Source organism: Ranitomeya variabilis, chromosome 3, assembly GCF_051348905.1.
Source record: "Ranitomeya variabilis isolate aRanVar5 chromosome 3, aRanVar5.hap1, whole genome shotgun sequence".
In the NCBI taxonomy this organism is placed as follows: Eukaryota; Metazoa; Chordata; class Amphibia; order Anura; family Dendrobatidae; genus Ranitomeya; species Ranitomeya variabilis.
Window position 1 is genome coordinate 312321851 of NC_135234.1, and position 21370 is coordinate 312343220.

General features: G+C 43.4%; 1 protein-coding gene across 4 annotated transcripts in view; it reads right to left on the bottom strand.

Annotated features, from left to right (window-relative positions):
• Window positions 1-310: 310 nt before the first annotated feature.
• The window catches only part of YTHDF2 (YTH N6-methyladenosine RNA binding protein F2), a 54457-nt gene continuing 33397 nt past the window's right edge, over window positions 311-21370 (bottom strand). For 2 of the 4 annotated variants that reach the window (XM_077295649.1, XM_077295653.1), the window contains exons 5-6: window positions 10249-10282; window positions 311-2538 (exon numbers count right to left, since the gene is read on the bottom strand). In XM_077295649.1, coding sequence (XP_077151764.1) covers window positions 10268-10282 — 15 coding nt within the window. In that variant the 3' untranslated portion in view covers window positions 311-2538; window positions 10249-10267. The other 2 variants (XM_077295650.1, XM_077295652.1) reach the window with 1 other exon arrangement.

Here is a 21370-nt window from a genome sequence, read left to right on the forward strand (position 1 = left end):
AAAAAAAAAACACTGAGCAGATGGAACCCCCCCCCCATCCTCACACAAACTTTAATGGCACTTCTGACTGGCAGGTAGATGGTGCCAAATCAAGTGTAGAAATGTTTCCAAACATTGTCGCAGTTAAAGAAAGGTTTATTTAAACAAATATGCTGGTAACACAATCTTAACCATGATCAACAACACCCCAATCATAATTCTTACACGCTCCCTTCTAGCGTTCTGACCCAGCATTACCTCCAGAATTGATGGCAATTCGGTTTCTCTCACATTTCAACCCAGTACATTCAATATATTGCGCCATTTTCAATCCAACAAGAGAGCATTTGTTTAATATCAAAATGAAAATTCTGCATGGAACATAACATTTAGTTTCAGGAAAAAAATATTGTAGCATATAAAACAGATGTTACAGACTACACACAGGTCGGGCAGATTGTCCCCCTTCCCAAATTCTAAGCACAGAGATGGCTAGTAGCCTTACAAAATGACAGAATTCAGGTAGCACAAAAGATAGCCCTCAATGGTGAGAAACAAGCCACGTGATAACAGGACAGAAAAACAAGAAAAACAATTTGGATGGAAATATAGGTCCTTAGTAATACAAGCCTATAAAAGATTATTTAGAAAATAACAAGTTATTCCCGAATCCAAAGGATAGGGAATAATTTACTGGTTGCTGGTGGACTGACCACTGGGAACTCCAGCAACCACTGAGGCCTTGAAGTTTCACCTTGAATGCCAGAAGAATTGTGCACCTATAGACTGGCGTAAACAGTGGAGCGCTGTACTCTGCTTTCTCCGGCAGTCCCATAGACAATTAATGTAATGGAAGTTGGGCATGTGCACCTCTCGGCTCTATTCAATACACTTTGCAGCCCGGTACTCTGGATCGATGGGGGTCCCAGAGATATGGGATAACTTGTTATTGCGGGAATAACCTTTTAAATGCAAGCATCCTCTTACTATGGACAATGCTTTGTCACTGAAAACATTTTTCTACTCTGGTATAAAATTCAAAAATAATAAAAATTGCACAGAAATGTATTCCCAAGTATAATCTTGCCATTTAATGATGCAAAGCTAATTGTATCAATTATAGAGATAGATTTACGCTCTATGAAGTCAACAAATAGTATATTATAGGGATAACCAAATAATCAACAAACCCTTGTTCTCAATAATTCTCTTGTGGGACTCATCACCATGCATCATATTTAAGAATTGTGTAGGACTTCTTTCAACAGTGCCAAACTGGATCAGTCATGTGTCACCTCTGCCCCATTGTTAGAAAGTGCAAGCTATTGAAATATTAGATAGAAGACATATAACAAAGTATCCCTATAAGAAATTAAGTGGGGTTAGCCATTTAGAAAAACCCCTTTAACATTCTTGGTTTGCCACGCATGCGTAACTATGGCAAATAACATTCCTCAAACCATGAACTTTCCATCCTGGCTAACAATTTTCTAACACTGAAGCTATATGTGAAACACTTGAATACGTCATGCAAGTCTTGGGTGAATTATTACTTTTTGTCGACACTTTTAAAACAAGACATTTATTCCAATTTAAAGGTAATTGTTACCCTGAGCAGAATCATAGCCCACCAAGGTGGGGAGGGGGAAACCACACCAAGTGATGAAGTCAGTGATACCAGATTGTAGGCAGTCATCTTGACGTACATACCCGTTCACAATATTTATATAAAGAAAAGTAATTAATCTCAGACTTCTTTCATCCATAAGAAACAAAATTGTGCACCTCTGCTTCAACTGGTAACACACACATACATACAGTGTGCAACGCTAAGTAATACCTCACGTGGTCATTCTTCAGATAGTTCTGCCTAACCGTGCTCCTGAACGATAAAGGTAAAGGAGACACACAAACAAGCGAAAATGTATCTGTTCACTCAGTGAGCAAGGTTATTGAGAAGTACTTGTAAATTCCAGATTGTGGTCCCGATGCAATATAGGCTTTTTATACACTAAACAGTTTGCAATGTTTTGCTTTGGGATGCTAAATATAGTAAGGGTATAAAGGAACCTAAACTGTGTGAACAAGACGCACTAATATCACTAGTTGCATGTTTATTGTAGTAAGTGCCCTACCTGTGTCCTTAGATAAATGATGAATTAAAACACACGCACACAAATAAAACATGTATGCTCAAAAAACATATGTACTGGGTGCTGTCGGGGTGGGGGCACAAAAATAAAAAAGTAAAAAAAAAGGCTTCTGCCTGAATTTCAACAAAAAAAAAAATTGGGCTTCTGCCACAAAATATGAAAGACAAATTATTGACAACAGGACTTTCCAAAAATAATAAAGTCTCCAGCCTCTGTGAGTGGGGAAGAAATCCAACCTTGAGCGGCAACCCAGCATTATCTTAATCCCTGAAATATGGTGAAGTGGACAATTCAGAGGTTTGACCCCAAGTTTTTGTTTGTCCTTTAAACACTGTCAAACACATTTACTTGCTTAGTTCCGTTCCACAAAAGATAAAGAGTTGAGGATAAATCCTGTTTGATAATCCTGTAGGAGGAAAATTTAGACTGTAAGGTAAGGATATGTAAACATACATTTTAATATTTTAAGTAATTGAAAGCCTCTATGTGGCAAACTGAATAATAGAAATCCTTCCACATATACAGTACTGTGAAAAGTTTTAGGCAGGTGTGGAAAAAACACTGCAAAGTAAAATTACTTTCAGAAATAGAAGTGTTAGTAGTTTATTTTGATCAATTAGCAAAATGCAAATAGAATAAGCAAAAGAAAAATGTAAATTAAATAATCAATATTCAGTGTGACCACCCTTTGCCTTCATAAATTCTTCCAGGGTTCACTTGCACATAGGCCCCCCAATTCATCATTTGTAGGGGGTTATACACCACTTTTTTGTCTAGTAGTTTTAGTTTCCATTTTTGGCGCCAAATTAATTAAAATGTAGCATGTGATTCACAAATCTGGTGCAAAGTAAAAAAAAAAATGGTCTTTTTGCCTGTCTTGATCTGCTTTTGAGACTTTTGGAGCCAAAAAAATCAGAAAAAAATGCACCAAATTTTAGCATACTCAAAAATACTCCTGAGGAAGGGGGAAGAAACTGGAGTGTAATTGCTCCAACTTTTGCTACTGTTAAAAAAGTTGCAGCTGATAAATTGTCAGAAAAGAAAGAACTCTGCTGGTAGGTTGTTTTAAACATTTTGGGAAAACCATAGATCTTCTGTGGATGTAGGTTTGCGGGATTCCTTTGATGACACAAAGCTAGGAGGGATAGCTAAGGAGAGAGGGGGGATTCAAAAAGATTTAAAACTGGAACTGTGGGCAGCAACTAAAGGTACCTTCACACTGAACAACTTAACAACGATAACGATAGCGATCCGTGACGTTGCAGCGACCTGGATAGCGATATCGTTGTGTTTGACACGCAGCAGCGATCAGGATCCTGCTGTGACATCGTTGGTCGGAGCTAGAAGGCCAGCACCTTATTTCGTCGCTGGATCACCTGCTGACATCGCTGAGTCGGCGTGTGTGACGCTGATTCAGCGATGTCTTCACTGGTAACCAGGGTAAACATCGGGTTACTAAGCGCAGGGCCGTGCTTAGTAACCCGATGTTTACCCTGGTTACCAGTGTAAATGTAAAAAAAAAACAAACACTACATACTTACATTCCGGTGTCTGTCGAGTCCCCCGGCGTCCGCTTCCCTGCACTGTGTCAGCGCCGGCTGTCCATAAAGCAGAGCACAGCGGTGACGTCACCGCTCTGCTTAAGGGCCGGCGCTTACACAGTGCAGGGAAGCGGACGCCGGGGGACTCGACAGACACCGGAATGTAAGTATGTAGTGTTTGGTTTTTTTTAAAACATTTACACTGGTAACCAGGGTAAACATCGGGTTACTAAGCGCGGCCCTGCGCTTAGTAACCCGATGTTTACCCTGGTTACCCGGGGACTTCGGCATTGTTGGTCGCTGGAGAGCTGTCTGTGTGACAGCTCTCCAGCGACCACACAACGACGAAACAGCGACGCTGCAGCGATCGGCATCGTTGTCTATATCGCTGCAGCGTCGCTTAATGTGACGGTACCTTAACAGAATAGTTTTTAACAGGGAGAAATGCAAAGTCCTACATCTGGGAATTAAACACGAAAAAAGAATAAACAGAATTGGAGGAATAGGGCTAAGCAACATATGTGAAAAAAACTTGGGTATACTAATAGATCATAGAATTAACATGAGTCAACAGTGTGATGCAGCAGCAAAAAAAGGAAAACAATTCTGGGCTGCATTAAACCGAAGCATAGAGACTAGATCACGTAAAGCAATTATCCCCCTCTACTCCTCTTTGGTCAGACCTAATCTGGAATACGGTGTACAGTTCTGGGTACCACAGTTATAAAAAAAAAAAAAAAAACGACATGCACAAACTGGAGCATGTTCAGAGAAGAGAGACCAGAATGGTGATTGGTCTGCAACCAATGTCCTATGAGGAACGGTTAGAGGATTTGGGAATGTTTAGCTTGCAAAAGACAGAGACTTAATAGCGGTCTACAAATATCTGAAGGAATGTCACAGTGTAGAGGGATCAGCTTTATGCTCATTTGCACAAAGATAAACTAGAAGCAATGGGATGAAACTGAAAGGGAGAAGATACAGATTACATAATAAAACTATTTTTTTTTTTACAGGGAGGGTGATCAACAAGTGGAACAGGCTGCCACGAGAGGTGGCGAGTTCTCCTTCAATGGAAGTCTTCAAAAACAGAGGCTGGACAGATTTGTCCGAGATGATTTAGTGAATACTGCACTGAGCAAGGGGGTGGATCAGGTAACCCAGGAGGTTCCTTCTAACTCTACCCTTCTATGAGTCTAGTCTCTTCATGTAACCCCACACAGGCGAGCAAAGGGGTGGATCAGGTAACCCAGGAGGTTCCTTCTAACTCTACCCTTCTATGATTCTAGTCTCTTCATGTAACCCCACACAGGCTCTATGATGTTGAGACAAGGGTTCTGTGGGGCCATATCAATTTCCAGGGCTCTGTTCTTTTTGCATCCACGATGGTATTCATTCATTCATGTTATTGACTGTATGTTTGGGGTCGTTGTCCTGCTGCAGAATAAATTTGGAGCGGACCCCTTCCTGATGGTATTACACGATGGATAATTATCTGCCTGTATTTCTCAGCACAGAAGATACCATTATCCATGACCAAATCCCCAACTCCATTTGCTGAAATGCAGCCTCAAACTTCCAATAAACCTCCACAATGCTTCCCTGTTGTCTGCAGACCGTCATTATGGTAACGCTCAAGTCTTTAGGCAAAAAACCTGCTTACTGTTACAGCCAAACATTTCACATTTTGAATCATCAGTCCAGAGCAACTACTGCCATTTTCTGATCCCCAGTTTATATGTTTTTATTCATAGTTGAGTCGCTTAGCCTTGTTTACATGTCAAAGATATTATTTTCTAGCTTCAATTTTTCCATGAAGACCGCTTCTGGTCAGTCTTCTCCAAAAAGCAGATGGGTGTAGTTATGTCCAACGAATTGCTGCCCGTTCTGAGCTAATGGCACTGCTGGACTTTGGATCTTCCAAATTCTATGGGAAGTAAGCATGTATCTCATCATGCTCAACCACATTTCTTTGGCTGTCCACGTGATCTACAGTCCTCAATGTTGCCAATGTCTTAGTGGTTATTCAAAAAGAGCCTGTACAGCATATCCTGAAACCCAAGTGTACTTTGATATTTTTGCCTGGGAGAGACCTTGCTGATGCAGTACAACTACTTTGCGTCTTATTTCTGTGCTAATTCTTGCCATGAAAAATGTTTTATGGCCAAAGTGAACATGCATTTATGTGCTGCATGTATACCAACTTAAATCAAGCTCAATCTTTGTGTTTTTCTTTGTATTCTATGCAAGCCAGGTTGTGGCCTCCCTCTCCTGAGCTGGAAATTAGATTTAAAGGCTTCCCCAGACTGGTATCCATAGATCGGGAACCGGTCCTTTTGTCTGTGCTTATTCACACACTGAGGACAATGCCATGGTGTATGACCTGTGACATGAAAGAAAAAAAAAAAAAGAAAAGGGGTCCTGGGAAGTGAAAATGTGACCCCCAAAGAGCTCGGATTCCAACATCGAGTCTGTCTAGGAATACCCTATTAAGCAATAGGATTTGGCAAGCCTTAATCCAACGAAGACTGTTAATTTGCATTGTATCCTACCTGCTCTTTAAATTTGTAGGATTTTGGCCTGGGAGAAACATGTCTGATAGAAATGGTTAAGGTCCCATCAGAGAAAGGTACACATTGTTAAGGCTTGTGGGGTCACATGAATTGGCAAATTTCTGCCCCAAGTACCTTTGTTTTATAAGTATATTCTACGTAACAGTAATGAAGTTTAAATTTCACATATTCAATGTTTGAATATATCTTAGGCTGCTTTCACACTAGCGTCGGTACGGGCCCGTCGCAGTGCGTCGGTACGGGCCCGTCGCAGTGCGTCGGGCCGACGTACCGACGCATGCTGTGAAAGAAAAGCACAACGGGGGCAGCGGAAGCAGTCTTACGACGCTTCCGATGCCGCATTGTGAGGTCCGGGGAGGAGGGTGTGGAGTTTCGGCCACGCATGCGCGGTCGAAAATGGCGGACTAGACGCACAAAAAAAGTTACATGTAACTTTTGTGGCGGCGGTGCGCCAAAACACGACGCAACCGTCGCACGACGGTTGCGACGTGTGGCGATACGTCGCAATGCGTCGGTAATGTAAGTCTATGGGGAAAAAATGCATCCTGCAGACAACTTTGCAGGATGCGTTTTTTCTCCTAAACGACGCATTGCGAAGTCCACCTAAAAACGCTAGTGTGAAAGTAGCCTTAGCGTACAGTTGTTGCTGTACTATTTGGTTTGTATATAATACAGTCACAGTAGCTTTCACCTGTTTACACTTGCAACATTCTGTTAGGATTTGCTGGTCAGTTTTTTGTTTCTTTTTACAACAACAGAAGATTTGTTGTTAGTTCTCCAAGATGGTTAGAACAACCTCCCTTCATAAACTGTGTTCATGTGTACCTAGAATTGATGATTTGATGCTGTTTTGACGGCAAAAGGCGGTCACACAAAATGCAGATTTGATTTAATTTCTCTTTTGTTCATTCAATTTGCATTTTGTTAATTTATGACAATAAAATGATTAACACTTCTATTTTTTAAAGTATTCTTACTGTGCAGCATCTTTTCTTTTGCATGTTTTTTTTGGACATAGAGCGTGTCACTTCTTTCAGCATTTTTACCCATTGATTTGAATGGGTGATGAAAAAAACGCAGGTAATATTTTTTTTGTTGCCTTTTTTGTGCCAAAACCTAATTCTATGAAAATAGGACTTTTTTTCAACTCTAAACTTTATCAGCATGCAGAACAGACAAATATAACATGCCAAAACCACGGCAAAAAAATGCATTTAAAAGAAAAAAAAAAAAAAAGTTTTTTTTTTCTAGTTTCTTTTCTGTCAAGAGATCAGGTTTTGCTGCAGAAAAAAAAGCTGGAAAAACGCCTAGTAAGAACTTACCCTTACAATAGAAATGAACAGGACGAGTCTTACAATTGTTCTCTCAACAACCTTTCAGGTGTCTTTTGGAGCAGACTCACCTCCGAAAGACTCCTCAAAATACTCTCTTACTGCTGTTCCCTGGCACCGGGTGCTGAAGACAGCTCTCATCATTCTACCCTGCGCTGCCAGCGATCAGAGCGAGAAGAGGAGAATGATGAGAGTTATAGTCAACTGATCACAGTGACAGCAGGCTGTGGCTGATGGTGCTATTACTCCCATCAGCCTACACCTGCTAATAACAGTCAGAGCAGGTGGAGGCAGATGGGAGTATTCATCAGCCGCCGCCTGCGCTATAAATAAAAAATCTGGCGTGGGTTCCCCTGTATTTTTGATAACCAGCCAGGCAAAACTGACAGCTGGGGGTTGTAACCCTCAGCTGTCAGCGTTATCATGGTTGGTTATCAAGCATACAGGGGTTCCCAAGCTGGTTTTTCAGTCTTTATATAATTTAAAAAAACAGCTAAAGACAGCTGGTGGCTGGTATTCTCAGGCTGGTAAGGGGCCATGGGTATTGACCCCCCCCACCAGAAAAGGCACATCTATTAGTTGAGCCAATTCTGGTGCTTTGCCCTGCTCTTCCCACTTGCTCTGTAGCACTTTTTTGTGGGGTTGATGTCACCTTTGTGTTGTCTGGTGACACCAAGCCCACGGATTAGTAATTGAGAAGCGTCTATAAGACACCTATCCATTGCTAATCCTATAGTTGTATTGTAGATAAAGATACAGCAAGTGTAGTCTTTTATTAAAAAATGGAAAGGTGTGTTTTGATTTCTATTTAAAAATAACAAACATGTTTATACTCATCTAAAACCCATTGCATTGAATCCCTTGTCATCTGTATTAACCCAAAAATTAAAACACAGCAATATCCCTCACCTGTCCAATGTTCTGTCCCACACCGTAATATACATCTGGTGATTAATAGTTTTCAACCTGGATGGTGCCAAGATGCGACCGTCCAGGCTGACAACCACTGGTAAATGAGCTGTTCGCAGAATCAGTGACCTCATCGAAGTTACCACCGGTCACTGAGGCTGCATACCCAGCCGGGCTGAACTGCGGTGAACTCACTGAGGTAACTGTGGTGTACTCAGTGACTTTTTCTTATGGTGCTGAGGTCACCGCAGTTCAGCTTGGCTGGGAACGCAGCCTCAGTGACCGGCAGTAACCTGGATGTGGTTGAAAACTATTAATCTCCAGACATGGACTATGGCACGGAACAGAAAATTGTGTTTTTATTTTTGGTTTATTACAGGAGACGATGAATTCAATGGAACGGTCGTTAGGCGGGAATAACTGTGTTTGTTATTTTTATATAAAAATGGAAAAGTGTGTTTTGTTTTGATATAAAATAAAAGAATGTATACTTGCTGTGTCTTAATTTACAATATAACTATAGGATTAGTAATGGAGAGGTGTCTTTATAGACACTTCTCCATTACTAAGCCGTGGGCTTGATGTCATTAGAAAATACAAAGGTGACAGGAACCCTACAAATAAGAACCCCACTTCCCACCGCTACGGAGCAAGTGGGAAGAGCCAGGCAAAGCACCAGAATTAGTGCATCTAAAAGATGTGCCTTTTCTGGGTGGCTGTGGGCTGCTATTTTTAGGATGAGGGAGAATGAGAATACTAGCCCCTAGCTGTCTGCTTTAGATTGGCTGGTTGTAAAAAAAATGGGGGGACTGCACGCTGTTTTTAAAAAAAATGTATTTATTTATTTATTTATTTAAAGAATTTACAAAACAGCATGGGGCCCCTCTATTCTTGATAACCAGCCTTGCTAGTGCTGACAGCTGAGGGTTGCAGCTGTGAGATTTGCCTGGCTGGTTATCAAAAATACAGGGGAATCCACGCCGTTTTTAAAATTTCTTTATAGCGCAGGTGGCGGCTGATGGGAGTAATAGTCCCATCAGCCACCACCTGCTGTTGCTGTAATCAGTTGAATATAACTCTCATCATTCTCCTCTGCTCGCCAGAAAGCAGTCTTCAGCACCCGGGGCCAGGAAACAGCACTAACTGTACCGCTGCTTCTCAGACGCCGGTACGTGTCACACGGATGACATCCCTGTGTACGTGTGCGGGATGATTTGTGGCCCGTGCTGCTGTTAAAAAAGTGGACATGTCAGCTTGAATGGGTCTGTGTGTGTAAGTGTCTCCAGTACGTGTGAAACCTGTGACCACACGTATCGGACACAGAAGTCTGAAAGAGGCCTTACATGTTTTTAGGATGTTTTTTTTTTAACATTTCTTTATTTTTAAATGGGGACAAGTGGGGTGATTTAAACCTGCAGTTGTTTGATTGCTTGTACTATATACTTGAATACTCCAGTATAACTGTATATAGTTAAAATTAGTACATCTCTCACGACGCCCAACATGGGTGTTTGAACGAAAGCCTGGGCCGGATGACGGCACTTAAATGCTACGATCAGTTATTGATATTAAATGTAGCAGGCATCTGCCCTGTGTGGAGCAGGCTCAGCTCTGGAGCCAGTTCCAAACATCCTGACAAGCACCATGACATATCTGTTTGTCATGGAGCATAAAAGGGGTTAGTCTTTTATATAAATTTACCATATTTATGTTCTACATGTAAACTGTAAAATGGTTCTTGCTTCACAGATCAAAAACGTACCTGATTTTTGATGACCTTTCTAATTCTTAATCACCTAAAATAAGAAAGAGCAGAGGATATATAAACTTACTTAGAGTTATAAAGCGCAGTCGATGTTTACCTGGAAAAAAAAAAATATTGTTCATAGCATTTTTTTAATATTTGTTAAATCACGACAACACTAGGTTATTATGGCATTGTCAGATAGTGTACAGAGCACATTGTAAAGACTGGCAGGTGAATACAGCAGCTAGTTTTTAACTAGAACTATCATCTCTATATGAAACCGTTAAATATGACCTTTTCACCAAATTTTTCATGTTGTACTGGACAAAATGTAAATACTGATATACTTATATAGTACTTCCGTCTTTCTGTCCACAACTTCCGTAACGGAAATCCCGCATCGCTGATTGGTCTCGCCAGCTGCCTGTCATGGCTGCCGCGACCAATCAGCGACAGGCACAGTCCGAATAGTCCCTCCCTACTCCCCTGCAGTCAGTGCCCGGCGCCCGCTCCATACTCCCCTCCGGTCACCGCTCACACAGGGTTAATGCCAGCGGTAACGGACCGCGTTATGCTGCGGGTAACGCTCTCCGTTACCGCTGCTATTAACCCTGTGTCACCCCAACTTTTTACTATTGATGCTGCCTATGCACCATCAATAGTAAAAAGATGTAAGGTTAAAAATAATAATAATAAAAAAAACCTGCTATTCTCACCCTCCGTAGTCCACCGAGCCGCAAGTGGCTGCCGCCATCTTCCGTTCCCAGAGATGCATTGCGAAATTACCCAGAAGACTTAGCGGTCTCGCGAGACCGCTAAGTCATGTAGGTAATTTCGCAATGCATCCTGGGAACGGTAGATGGCGGCAGCCGCGCGCGCATCGCGAGAGCTTCGCTGGATCCCGGTGGGTGAGTATATAACTTTTTTATTTTAATTATATTTTTAAACAGGGATATGGTGCCCACACTGCTGTATACTACGTGGGCTGTGTTATATTCCGCGTGGCTGCTATATATTACGTGGCCAGTGTTATATACTGCGTGGGCTGTGTGATATACTGCGTGGGATGTGCTATATACTACCTGGCCAGTGTTAGATACTATGTGGGCTGTGCTATATATTACGTGGCCAGTGTTATACTACGTCGCCTGTGTTATATACTGCGTGGGCAGTGTTATATAGTGCGTGGGCTGCGTTACATACTGTTTGGGCTGTGTTATATACTGCGTGGCCACTGTTATATATTGCGTGGCCTGTATTAACGCATCGGGTATTCTACAGTATGTATGTATGTATGTATGTATGTATGTATGTATGTATGTATGTATGTATGTATACAGCAGCCACATAGTATATAGCACAGGCGACGTACTATTTGATTGCTATATCCTACATGGCTCCTATATACTACGTGGCCTGTGCTATATACTACTGTATGTGGCTGCTATATACATACTTATTCTAGAATACCTGATGCGTTAGAATCGGGCCACCATCTAGTATATGTATACCCATTTTGAGTATATGTGTATATATATATATATATATATATATATATATATATATATATATATATATATATATATATATATATATATATATATATATATATATATATATATATATATATATATATATATATTTATTATACTCAAAATGGGTGTTATAAGACAGTTTTCACTGGGGGCATGTATTCCTTCTCCCTGTATGATGTTGACCAATTATAAGCAGGAATCAACCCTCAAAAGGAAACAAGAATTTTCTCCCACTATAGCTTAGAGGAAATGTATCAGGGTGAAAGGTATAGTTTGAGACGGCCATGGTCTCCTGTTCTAACCTCCTGCAGGAGTCAAAGTAAAGGTACCTTCACATTAAGCGACGCTGCAGCGATAGCGACAACGATGCCGATCGCTGCAGCGTCGCTGTTTGATCGCTGGAGAGCTGTCACACAGACCGCTCTCCAGCGACCAACGATGCCGAGGTCCCTGGGTAACCAGGGTAAACATCGGGTTACTAAGCGCAGGGCCGCGCTTAGTAACCCGATGTTTACCCTGGTTACCAGCGTAAAATGTAAAAAAAACAAACAGTACATACTTACATTCGCGTCCCCCGGCGTCCGCTTCCTGCACTGACTGAGCGCTGGCCCTAACAGCAGAGCGGTGTTGTCACCGCTGTGCTGTACTTTCACTTTACGGTGCTCAGTCAGTGTGGGAAGCGGACGCCGGGGGACGCGAAGGTGAGTATGTACTGTTTGTTTTTTTTTACATTTTACACTGGTAACCAGGGTAAACATCGGGTTACTAAGCGCGGCCCTGCGCTTAGTAACCCAATGTTTACCCTGGTTACCAGTGTAAAACATCGCTGGTATCGTTGCTTTTGGTGTCAAACACGACGATACACGCCGGTCTGACGACCAAATAAAGTTCTGAACTTTGTTCAACGACCAGCGATATCACAGCAGGATCCTGATCGCTGCTGCGTGTCAAACTAAACGATATCGCTAGCCAGGACGCTGCAACGTCACGGATCGCTAGCGATATCGTTTAGTGTGAAGGTACCTTAAGTGTGTGTGCGCGTGTGTGTGTGCGCGCGTGTGTGTCAGCTCTCTTCATTAGGGTATGTGTCCACGTTCAGGATTGCATCAGGATTTGTTCAGGATTTTTCATCAGTTTTTGTAAGTCTACGTTCACATTTGCGGTCTGCGCCGCAGCATCGCCGCATGCGTCATGTGCCCCTATATTTAACATGGGGGCGCATGGACATGCGTTGCACTTGCGTTTTGCGACGCATGCGTCACTGCGGCGCACGCGTCTGGGCGCAGAGGACGCAGCAAGTTGCATTTTTGCTGCGTCCAAAATCAACCAAAAAAAGGACGCATGCATCGCAAAACGCAGCGTTGTGCATGCGTTTTGCTGCGTTTTTGTTTGCGTTATGCGTTGCGTCGCCGACGCTGCGGCGCACAACGCAAATGTGAACGTAGCCTAAGCCAAAACCAGGAGTGGCACAATTAGAGGAAAAGTATAACAGAAACATATGCTCCACTTCTGCATTTATCACCCACTCCTGGTTTTGGCTTACAAATACTCATGAAAAATCCTGATGCAATCCTGAACGTGGACATATACCCTTACAGAGTGTGTCAATATCACTGATGTGTTTGCTGTGCTCAAGCAACTTTAATTGCTGCCTGTTGTGGACTACTGCTGTATGAGATATAACGACACCCTGCTCTGATTTCACTGCAGACCAAGTAAAAGTTGAGCATAACAGACAAAAGTGTGATACTGAAATCTCTGGACAACCAACATTAGGGAGGAGCAGAAGTGACTGTGCCAGATGTAACACAGCTAAAATTAGCTGTGCTACACCCCACAGGGAATTTTATATGAAGTCGTCTGTGCTTTCTAATCAAGCAGGAAGTTAGACCTGGAGATCAGGCTGTCATTCATCTCACACACATAAAAACTTGCTCTAAGCCAGTGATGGCGAACCTATGACACGCGTGTCAGTGCTGACACGCGTAGTCATTTTCAGTGACACGCCGGCCGCGGCCCCATAGAAATTGCTTCTTTCCCAGGGTCTGAAGGAGAGGAAACTCTCCTTCAGGCCCTGGGAACCATATTAATGTGTAAAATAAAGAATTAAAATAAAAAATATTGCTATACTCACCTCTCCGACGCAGCCTGGACCTCACCGAGGGAATCGGCAGCGTTGTTTGCTTAAAATTCGCGCTTTTCCTTCCTTACGTGAAGTTCCGGCTTGTGATTGGTCGCGTGCCGCCCATGTGGCCGCGACGCGACCAATCACAGCAAGCCGTGACGTAATTTTAGGTCCTTCAGGATTTTAAAATTACGTTCTGGCTTGTGATTGGTCGCGTCACGGCCACATGGGCGACGCGACCAATCACAAGCCGTGACGTCACGGAAGGCTGGACACGCGCGCATTTTAAAATGTGCGCGTGTCCAGCCTCCAGTGACGTCACGGCTTGTGATTGGTCGCGTCGCCCATGTGGCCGCGACGCGACCAATCACAAGCCAGAACGTAATTTTAAAATCCTGAAGGACCTAAAATTACGTCACGGCTTGCTGTGATTGGTCGCGTCGCGGCCACATGGGCGGCACGCGACCAATCACAAGCCGGGACTTCACGTAAGGAAGGAAAAGCGCGAATTTTAAGCAAACAACGCTGCCGGTTCCCTCGGTGAGGTCCAGGCTGCGTCGGAGAGGTGAGTATAGCAATATTTTTTATTTTAATTCTTTATTTTACACATTAATGTTGTTTCGATACCGATACCCGATACCACAAAAGTATCGGATCTCGGTATCGGAATTCCGATACCCGCAAGTATCGGCCGATACCCGATACTTGCGGTATCGGAATGCTCAACACTAATGGCATCCGATCCGATTTTTTATCGGATCGGATGCCATGCAGGAGGTCTGTGGGTCCAAACAACAGAGCTCCGGTGCAGAGCGTCTAGGCCTGGGACTTCCGGTAGGCCAGGCGCAGCTCCCGGAAGTCCCAGGCCTAGACGCTCTGCGTATGTATGGGGGGGATGAAGCGGCTTTAGGGTATTATCCCAGATACTACAGGACACCTGCAGATTCCTCGTGGAGACCGGGCCTCGATGGATCAGCACAATATTAGGCAAGTGATGAATTCCTCCCACACCTACATAAGCTGAACGTTTGTGTCTCGCTTCGAGCCCTTTGAAGTAAAACCACTTGTAAATCTCTTTGTTGTAGTGACAAGCTTTCCTCTTTGTCCTGGTGCACACCTCGCACCAGCCACAATGCTGGCTGCACTCCAGAATATATACTTCAGAAGCTTGCGGGTGCTCTGCCTCTGCCGTCTGCTCCCCACTAATCGGGACAGGGTGGGTTTTGTGCAGGTCTGTTGTTCCCCAGCCATGAGTATCCGAGAATCCACCATATAATGGGCTCGTAACACATAAGCGAGCTCTCACGAGGCCCGTGCCCCCCTGATTGTAATCTAATTGTATCACTCATCAAGAATACATGGAGATAACTCTCCTTAGGTCACTACATCTCTGACACCAGTGGAAACTTTCTATAGCACTGTTCTGAACTCCCCAAAATCCGCCATTGGGTCATCCGCCACTTGTTTTCTACTTTTGCCATTATTGCAGCTCTATCACGGCACCCCACACGAGTTAAGTTGTTATTTAAACTATACATGTCGCAAAATTATGGTTTTTTTTATCAAGGTGACACACCACCCAAGTTCTGATCAGTTTTTTGGCGAATTTTGACACACCAAGCTCAAAAGGTTGCCCATCACTGCTCTAAGCTATTGTAGGGGCATGTCCTTCTTTCCTTTGAGTGTTTCTGCCTGATTATGGTTGGTTCACCAGCATCATACACCGAGAAGTACATGCCCGCAGTGAAAATTGTCTGCCAACACAAGCTTGGACTATAAATAAAAAAAAAAAGGTTAACTCATTTGATATCCCAACATCTCTGGAACACAGATTAACCCCTTTTTGCCATCAGACAGAATAGTACTCTGATGGCAGAACCCCCACTTTGATGTGGGCTCCGGTGGTGAGCCCACATCAAAGCTGGGACATGTCAGGTGTTTTGAACAGTTGACATGTGACCGCAATAGGCGCAGGCGGAATCGTGATCTGCCCACGCCTATTAACTAGTTAAATGCCGCTGTCAAACTCCGACAGCGGCAATTAACAAGTGCTTCCGGCCATCCAGCCGGAAATGCACGCATCGGTGACCCCCGTCACATCATCGGAGGTCATCAGTGTGTCGGCATAACAACCAGAGGTCTCCTACAGACCTCATATGGGTGTTGATGCTGGATTGCTATGAGTACCACCTTTTGGTCGGCGCTCATAGCAATGCTGTCATTCTACTACATAGAGGCAATCTGAGCATCGCCTCTATGTAGCATAGGTAATCGAGTCATGGCAGCTTCTTGCCTCCCAAGGAGGCTATTGAAGTAACCCAAAATTTAAAAAAAATGTTTTTAAAAATATGAAAAAAAAAAAATATGAAAGTTTACATCACCCCCCTTTCGCTCCATTCAAAATAAAAATTAAATTTTTTTTTTTTTTTTTTTAAATCAAACCTGTTAGGGCTAGCAGAACGTACAGAGTATAGGTAGGAAGCAACAAGTTCGCAGCCCGGGGTCCACCGTGCAGAGATATCTGCTGCAAAGTAAAGGCGGATAAACTGGAGCTCACACGTGGGTTAAGCTTCACCCCATGTGAACTGAAAGTGATCTCTGTTTTCGCACAGAGTCGCACTGTACACAAAAACTATAGCCCTAACTAGGGTTGTGCTTGCAAGCAACCAACGGCTAATAGCCCCCACTGACACTAACTGCCTGCCTGAGTGTACACTCCCAGTGCTACAGTCTCACATCACATGTATAAAGAGTGGTATAGTATCCACTGGCATAAGCCATACAAATTTGATACTAGCACATGGCCGTGCAGCCATGCAAACATTTTATAGTTGCAGCTCTTCAGAACCTTCCTGGAGAACCAATAGGAGCTGCTACAGGGCCTGAGCGTGTGACCAATGAGAGGTCCTCCCGTGGGCATGCTCAGTGTGCGCAAAGCAGGAATTAGTCCCAGAAAAGCCTGCCCGCCACTGACCAGTGCTGGCTACAAAAGCAGAGCCTGGAAAAGGCAGCAGTAACCCTTTGCACAGTATCAGGCTGAGCCAGATGCTGGGACCGACGTGTCCGCTGAGCAGGCTCCACTGCGGCTGATGTAGAATGGGAGACCACAGCAGACATGGTTCGAGATTCCCCCTGTGCAGTGGCGGGAACTCGACACCCAACACAAACCTACACATATTTGGTATCGCCGCATTCAGAATCACCCAATCAACAAAAAAAAAAAAAAAAAGCATTAACCTGATCACTAAATGGCGTAGAGATAAAAAAGGAAAAAACGCCAGAATTAAGTTTTTTTGGTCGCTGCGACATTGCATGAAAATGCAATAACGGGCTTTCAAAAAAAAATATCTGCACCAAAATGGTATAATTAAAAATGTCAGCTCGGCGCGCAAAAAATAAGCCCTCACCCAACCCAAGATCACGAAAAATGGAGACGCTACAGGTAACGGAAAATTGCGTAATTTTTTTTTTTTTTTTAGCAAAGTTTGTAGTTTTTTTCAACACTTAGATAAAAAAAGAACCTAGACATGTTTGGTGTCTATTAACTCGTAATGACCTGGAGAATCATAATGGCAGGTCAGTTTTAGCATTTAGTGAACCTATCAAAAAAGGCAAACAAAAAAAAAAGGTTGGGATTGCACTTTTTTTTGCAGTTTCACCGCACTTGGATTTTTTTCCCCGTTTTCCAGTACACGACATGGTAAAACCAATGGTGTCGTTCCAAAGTACAACTTGTCCCCCAAAAAGAAGCCCTCACATGGCCATATTGACAGAAAAATAAAAAAGTTATGGCTCTGAGAAGGAGGGGAGCAAAAACAAAAAAAGCTCCGGTCATTAAGGGGTTAAATAAAATGTTGATTCCGCTCTGCAGCCACTATAACATTGTGAAATGTATGCCCTCCCACAAGTGGCCATTCAGGACAGTCTCAGACAATAGATGGATGTGCAAGCTTGACTTCTGCTCTATTCAGACATCTCTGTGCAGAGGCTCATTCCATCACTGGTGATCCCAGAGCAAAGGACTTCGGCAATCATTTGCTATAGAAAGGGAATAACTTTCAACTGTGGGAAAAAAAACCTTTAAGACTTTACAACAGTATTGATAGGGGTTTTAGAATGGTATTTATCTGGGATTTTCATTGTATCTATTTTATATTCTCCTCGGTTAATTATCTAACTGTGCAGCCCAACCTATCAGCTCGTCTTTGAATGGGATAAGATGCAGCAACAATAATGAAGAACACAAGGTGCACTACTTTAAGAATATCAGATATAGAGGTCGCAGTATCAGTGATAAACGATGTGACTAGAAAAAAAGAGCAAAAAGCACCATTGTATGATAAGCACACAACCAATATAATCAAATAATGAAAAAAGCATTAAGTTACTTACCGGTAACGGCAATTTTCGGAGGCCCATGACAGCATCACGAGAGAGGGGATCCGACCTTCAGGAACAGGAAACCTACAGATACAAAAGAGCGGCACCTCTCCCACACATCAGTTTGTATTTCAGAGCTTTAGAGAACTACCACGGTTAATTGCACAAATATTAAACCAATATATCCAAATATACCCAAAATATATATAATTTTAACTGTAATTTAATTAACACACGTGAAACCTTTTAAGAAGGAGTGCAGCCGCCATATGAAAGGGAGGGATCTAAGGGTGCTGTCATGGGCCTCCGAAAAATGCCGTTACTGGTAAGTAACAATGCTTTATTCGGACTCCCATGACAGCACCACGAGAGAATTAGAGATGTAAGCTACCCTAGGGAGGGACTATAGCCTGCAGTACCCTTAACCCGAAGGTGTGAACGGAGGAGCTCCCCAAGTCCAACCGATTTTGTTTAAAAAAGATGGAAGGAAACTACCATATGGCCACCTTACATATCTGGTCGATTGACACTCCAGCTCTTTCTGCCCAGGATGATGCCATGGCCCTCAAATTCTGCGGAGCCGGAAACCCACCTGCTGTATAAGCTAGAGAGTAACCACCTTAATCCATTTGGCTTGCGTGCATTTTGATACTCTAAGCCCTTTTCTAGAACCTTGGAAGGACAAAAATAATGCATTATCCTTTTTCCAAGGATTAGTAGCCGAGATATATTGTAGTAGGCATCTTCTAAAGTATGAAGTTTCTCTTCTTTAGGGTTTGAAGGTGTTAGGGAGAAAAGAGGGTAGAATTATCTCTTGTGACCTATGAAAGTGGGATGTTACTTTGGGTAAACTGGGTCCGGCCTTAGGACTACCCTGTCCTGCAAGAACTCTGTATAAGAGGGAAGTCTGGAAATTGCCTGAATATCCTCTACTCTATGAGCAGATGTTATTGCTATCAAGAATACTGTTTTAAGGGATAGCTTTTTAATCGAGGCTGACTCCAGGGGTTCAAACGGGGCCTCTGTCAAAGCTGAAAGGACTAGGTTGAGATCCCACGGCACGCTTCTATTCTTGTCTATGGGCCTAGCTCTCCCAGCGGCCTTGATAAATCTAGAAATCCAATAGATATTGGCAATATTACAGGAAAATAGGGCCCCCAGGGCTGAGACCTGCACTTTTAGTGTACTCGTGGAAAGGCCTAATTTCAAACCCTTCTGAAGAAATTCTAAGATCTGTCGCACCTGTACCCCCTCTTCGACACTAAACTCAGAAGAGGATAGGAATCGCCTCCAGGTTCTAGCGTAGATTTTTGTTGTGATTTTTCAACTTTTCTACTCTTCAGAAGGGCGTCTACTAAATTCGGAGAGAAGCCTCTATTTGTCAACAATGACCTTTCAAACTCCATGCCGTTAAATTAAGTCCCATCACTTATGGATGGTTGATCGGAACCTGACAGAGCAGATCCAGAAGGTCTGGAAGTACCCAGGGATCGCATACCGACATTGTCCTGAGCCATACAAACCAGGTCCTCCTGGGCCAAATGGGGTGATTAGTATGACCCTTGCCCGGTCTTCCCTGATTTTTCTCACCACTAGAGGTAACAGGGCTAATGGCGGGAATACGTAGGCCAGGGAGAAGTCCCATTTTGTCAGGAATGCGTCCACTACCAGAGGATTCTCCCTGGGATTCAGGGAACAGAATTTCCTTACTTTTCTGTTTCTCCTGTTGGCAAAGAGGTCTACCTCCGGTTGACCCCATTTGCAAACAATCTGGTTGAAGATGTCCCTGTTCAAAGACCACTCACCCTGTCTTAGGGTATTGCGGCTTAGAAAGTCTGCTCTTATGTTGTCCTTTCCTCTGATATGAAGCGCTGTTAAAGATTGAAAATTTATTTCGGCTGTTTGAAATAGGGGATCTGCTACTTGCATCAGAGCCTCGGAACGTGTTCCACCTTGGTAGTTGACATAGGCTACCGCCTCTTGGTTGTCCGAAAGAATCTTGACTTGGTGAACCTGTAGATATACGAGGTGCTTTTTAACTGATAATTCTATTGCCAACAACTCCCTCTGGTTGAACGAGGATCCCACCCGGGAGTCCCATTGTTCTTGGATCACGATATCACCCATATGCCCCCCCCCCCAGGAGCTAACATCCGTGGTTATTACACGGGTTATGTGGGTTACCCTGGGAACTCCTGAAGATAAGTTGTCCTTGTCCAGCCACCACCTAAGAGATGTGATGGTTAACGGGCTCTACGATATTTGGCTCTGCAGGGACCTCCCCAAGGCTCTATCATTAACTAAGACATGCTTCTGTAGGGGTCTAGTGTGAAACTGAGCCCACCTGACAGCTGGGATATATGACGTCAGGGACCCTAATAGGGACATGGCCTGCCTGAGAGTCATGGAGGGTCTATCAATTGCCTTTAATACCTGCTGTTGAATGTGCATTAACTTGTCTGGCGGTAGACAACATTGCTGGGCTTCAGAATCTAACAGTAGGCCTAGAAATTTCTGGACCTTTAAAGGCTGCAATCGGGATTTCTCATAATTTATTATCCAGCCTAAATGCTCTAGCCTGGCCCTAGTTTTTTCTATTTGTGACAGGCAATGATCTACTGAATTACCCACTATCAGGAAATCATCTGAGTAAGGGACAATAAGAATATTCAACTCCCGCAGATGGGCCATGACCTCGGCAACTAATTTTGTGAATACCCGAGGGGCGGCCGATAAACCACAGGGAAGCGCCATAAACTGAAAATGGCGGACTACCCCCCCTCATGGACACCGCCACCCTCAGGAAATGCTGGAAATCTGTATGGATAGGTACATGATACCGGTTTTTACGTACCGGTAATAGGATTTTACGGAGCCACGACAGCACCCCTACGAGAGAGGGGATCCGCCCACCTTCCGGACAGGAACCTACAGGATTTAAAGGGGCGGTCCCCCTCACCACTCCAGTTTGTGTTTCAGAGTATAAGGGACACCGCCCATTGAGTTAGTACATAAACATATATACTTAAACATTACTAAATACCATCACCTCTAAAAGAGTGATAACTAACAGCACACCTTCCAATAGAGTGCAGGA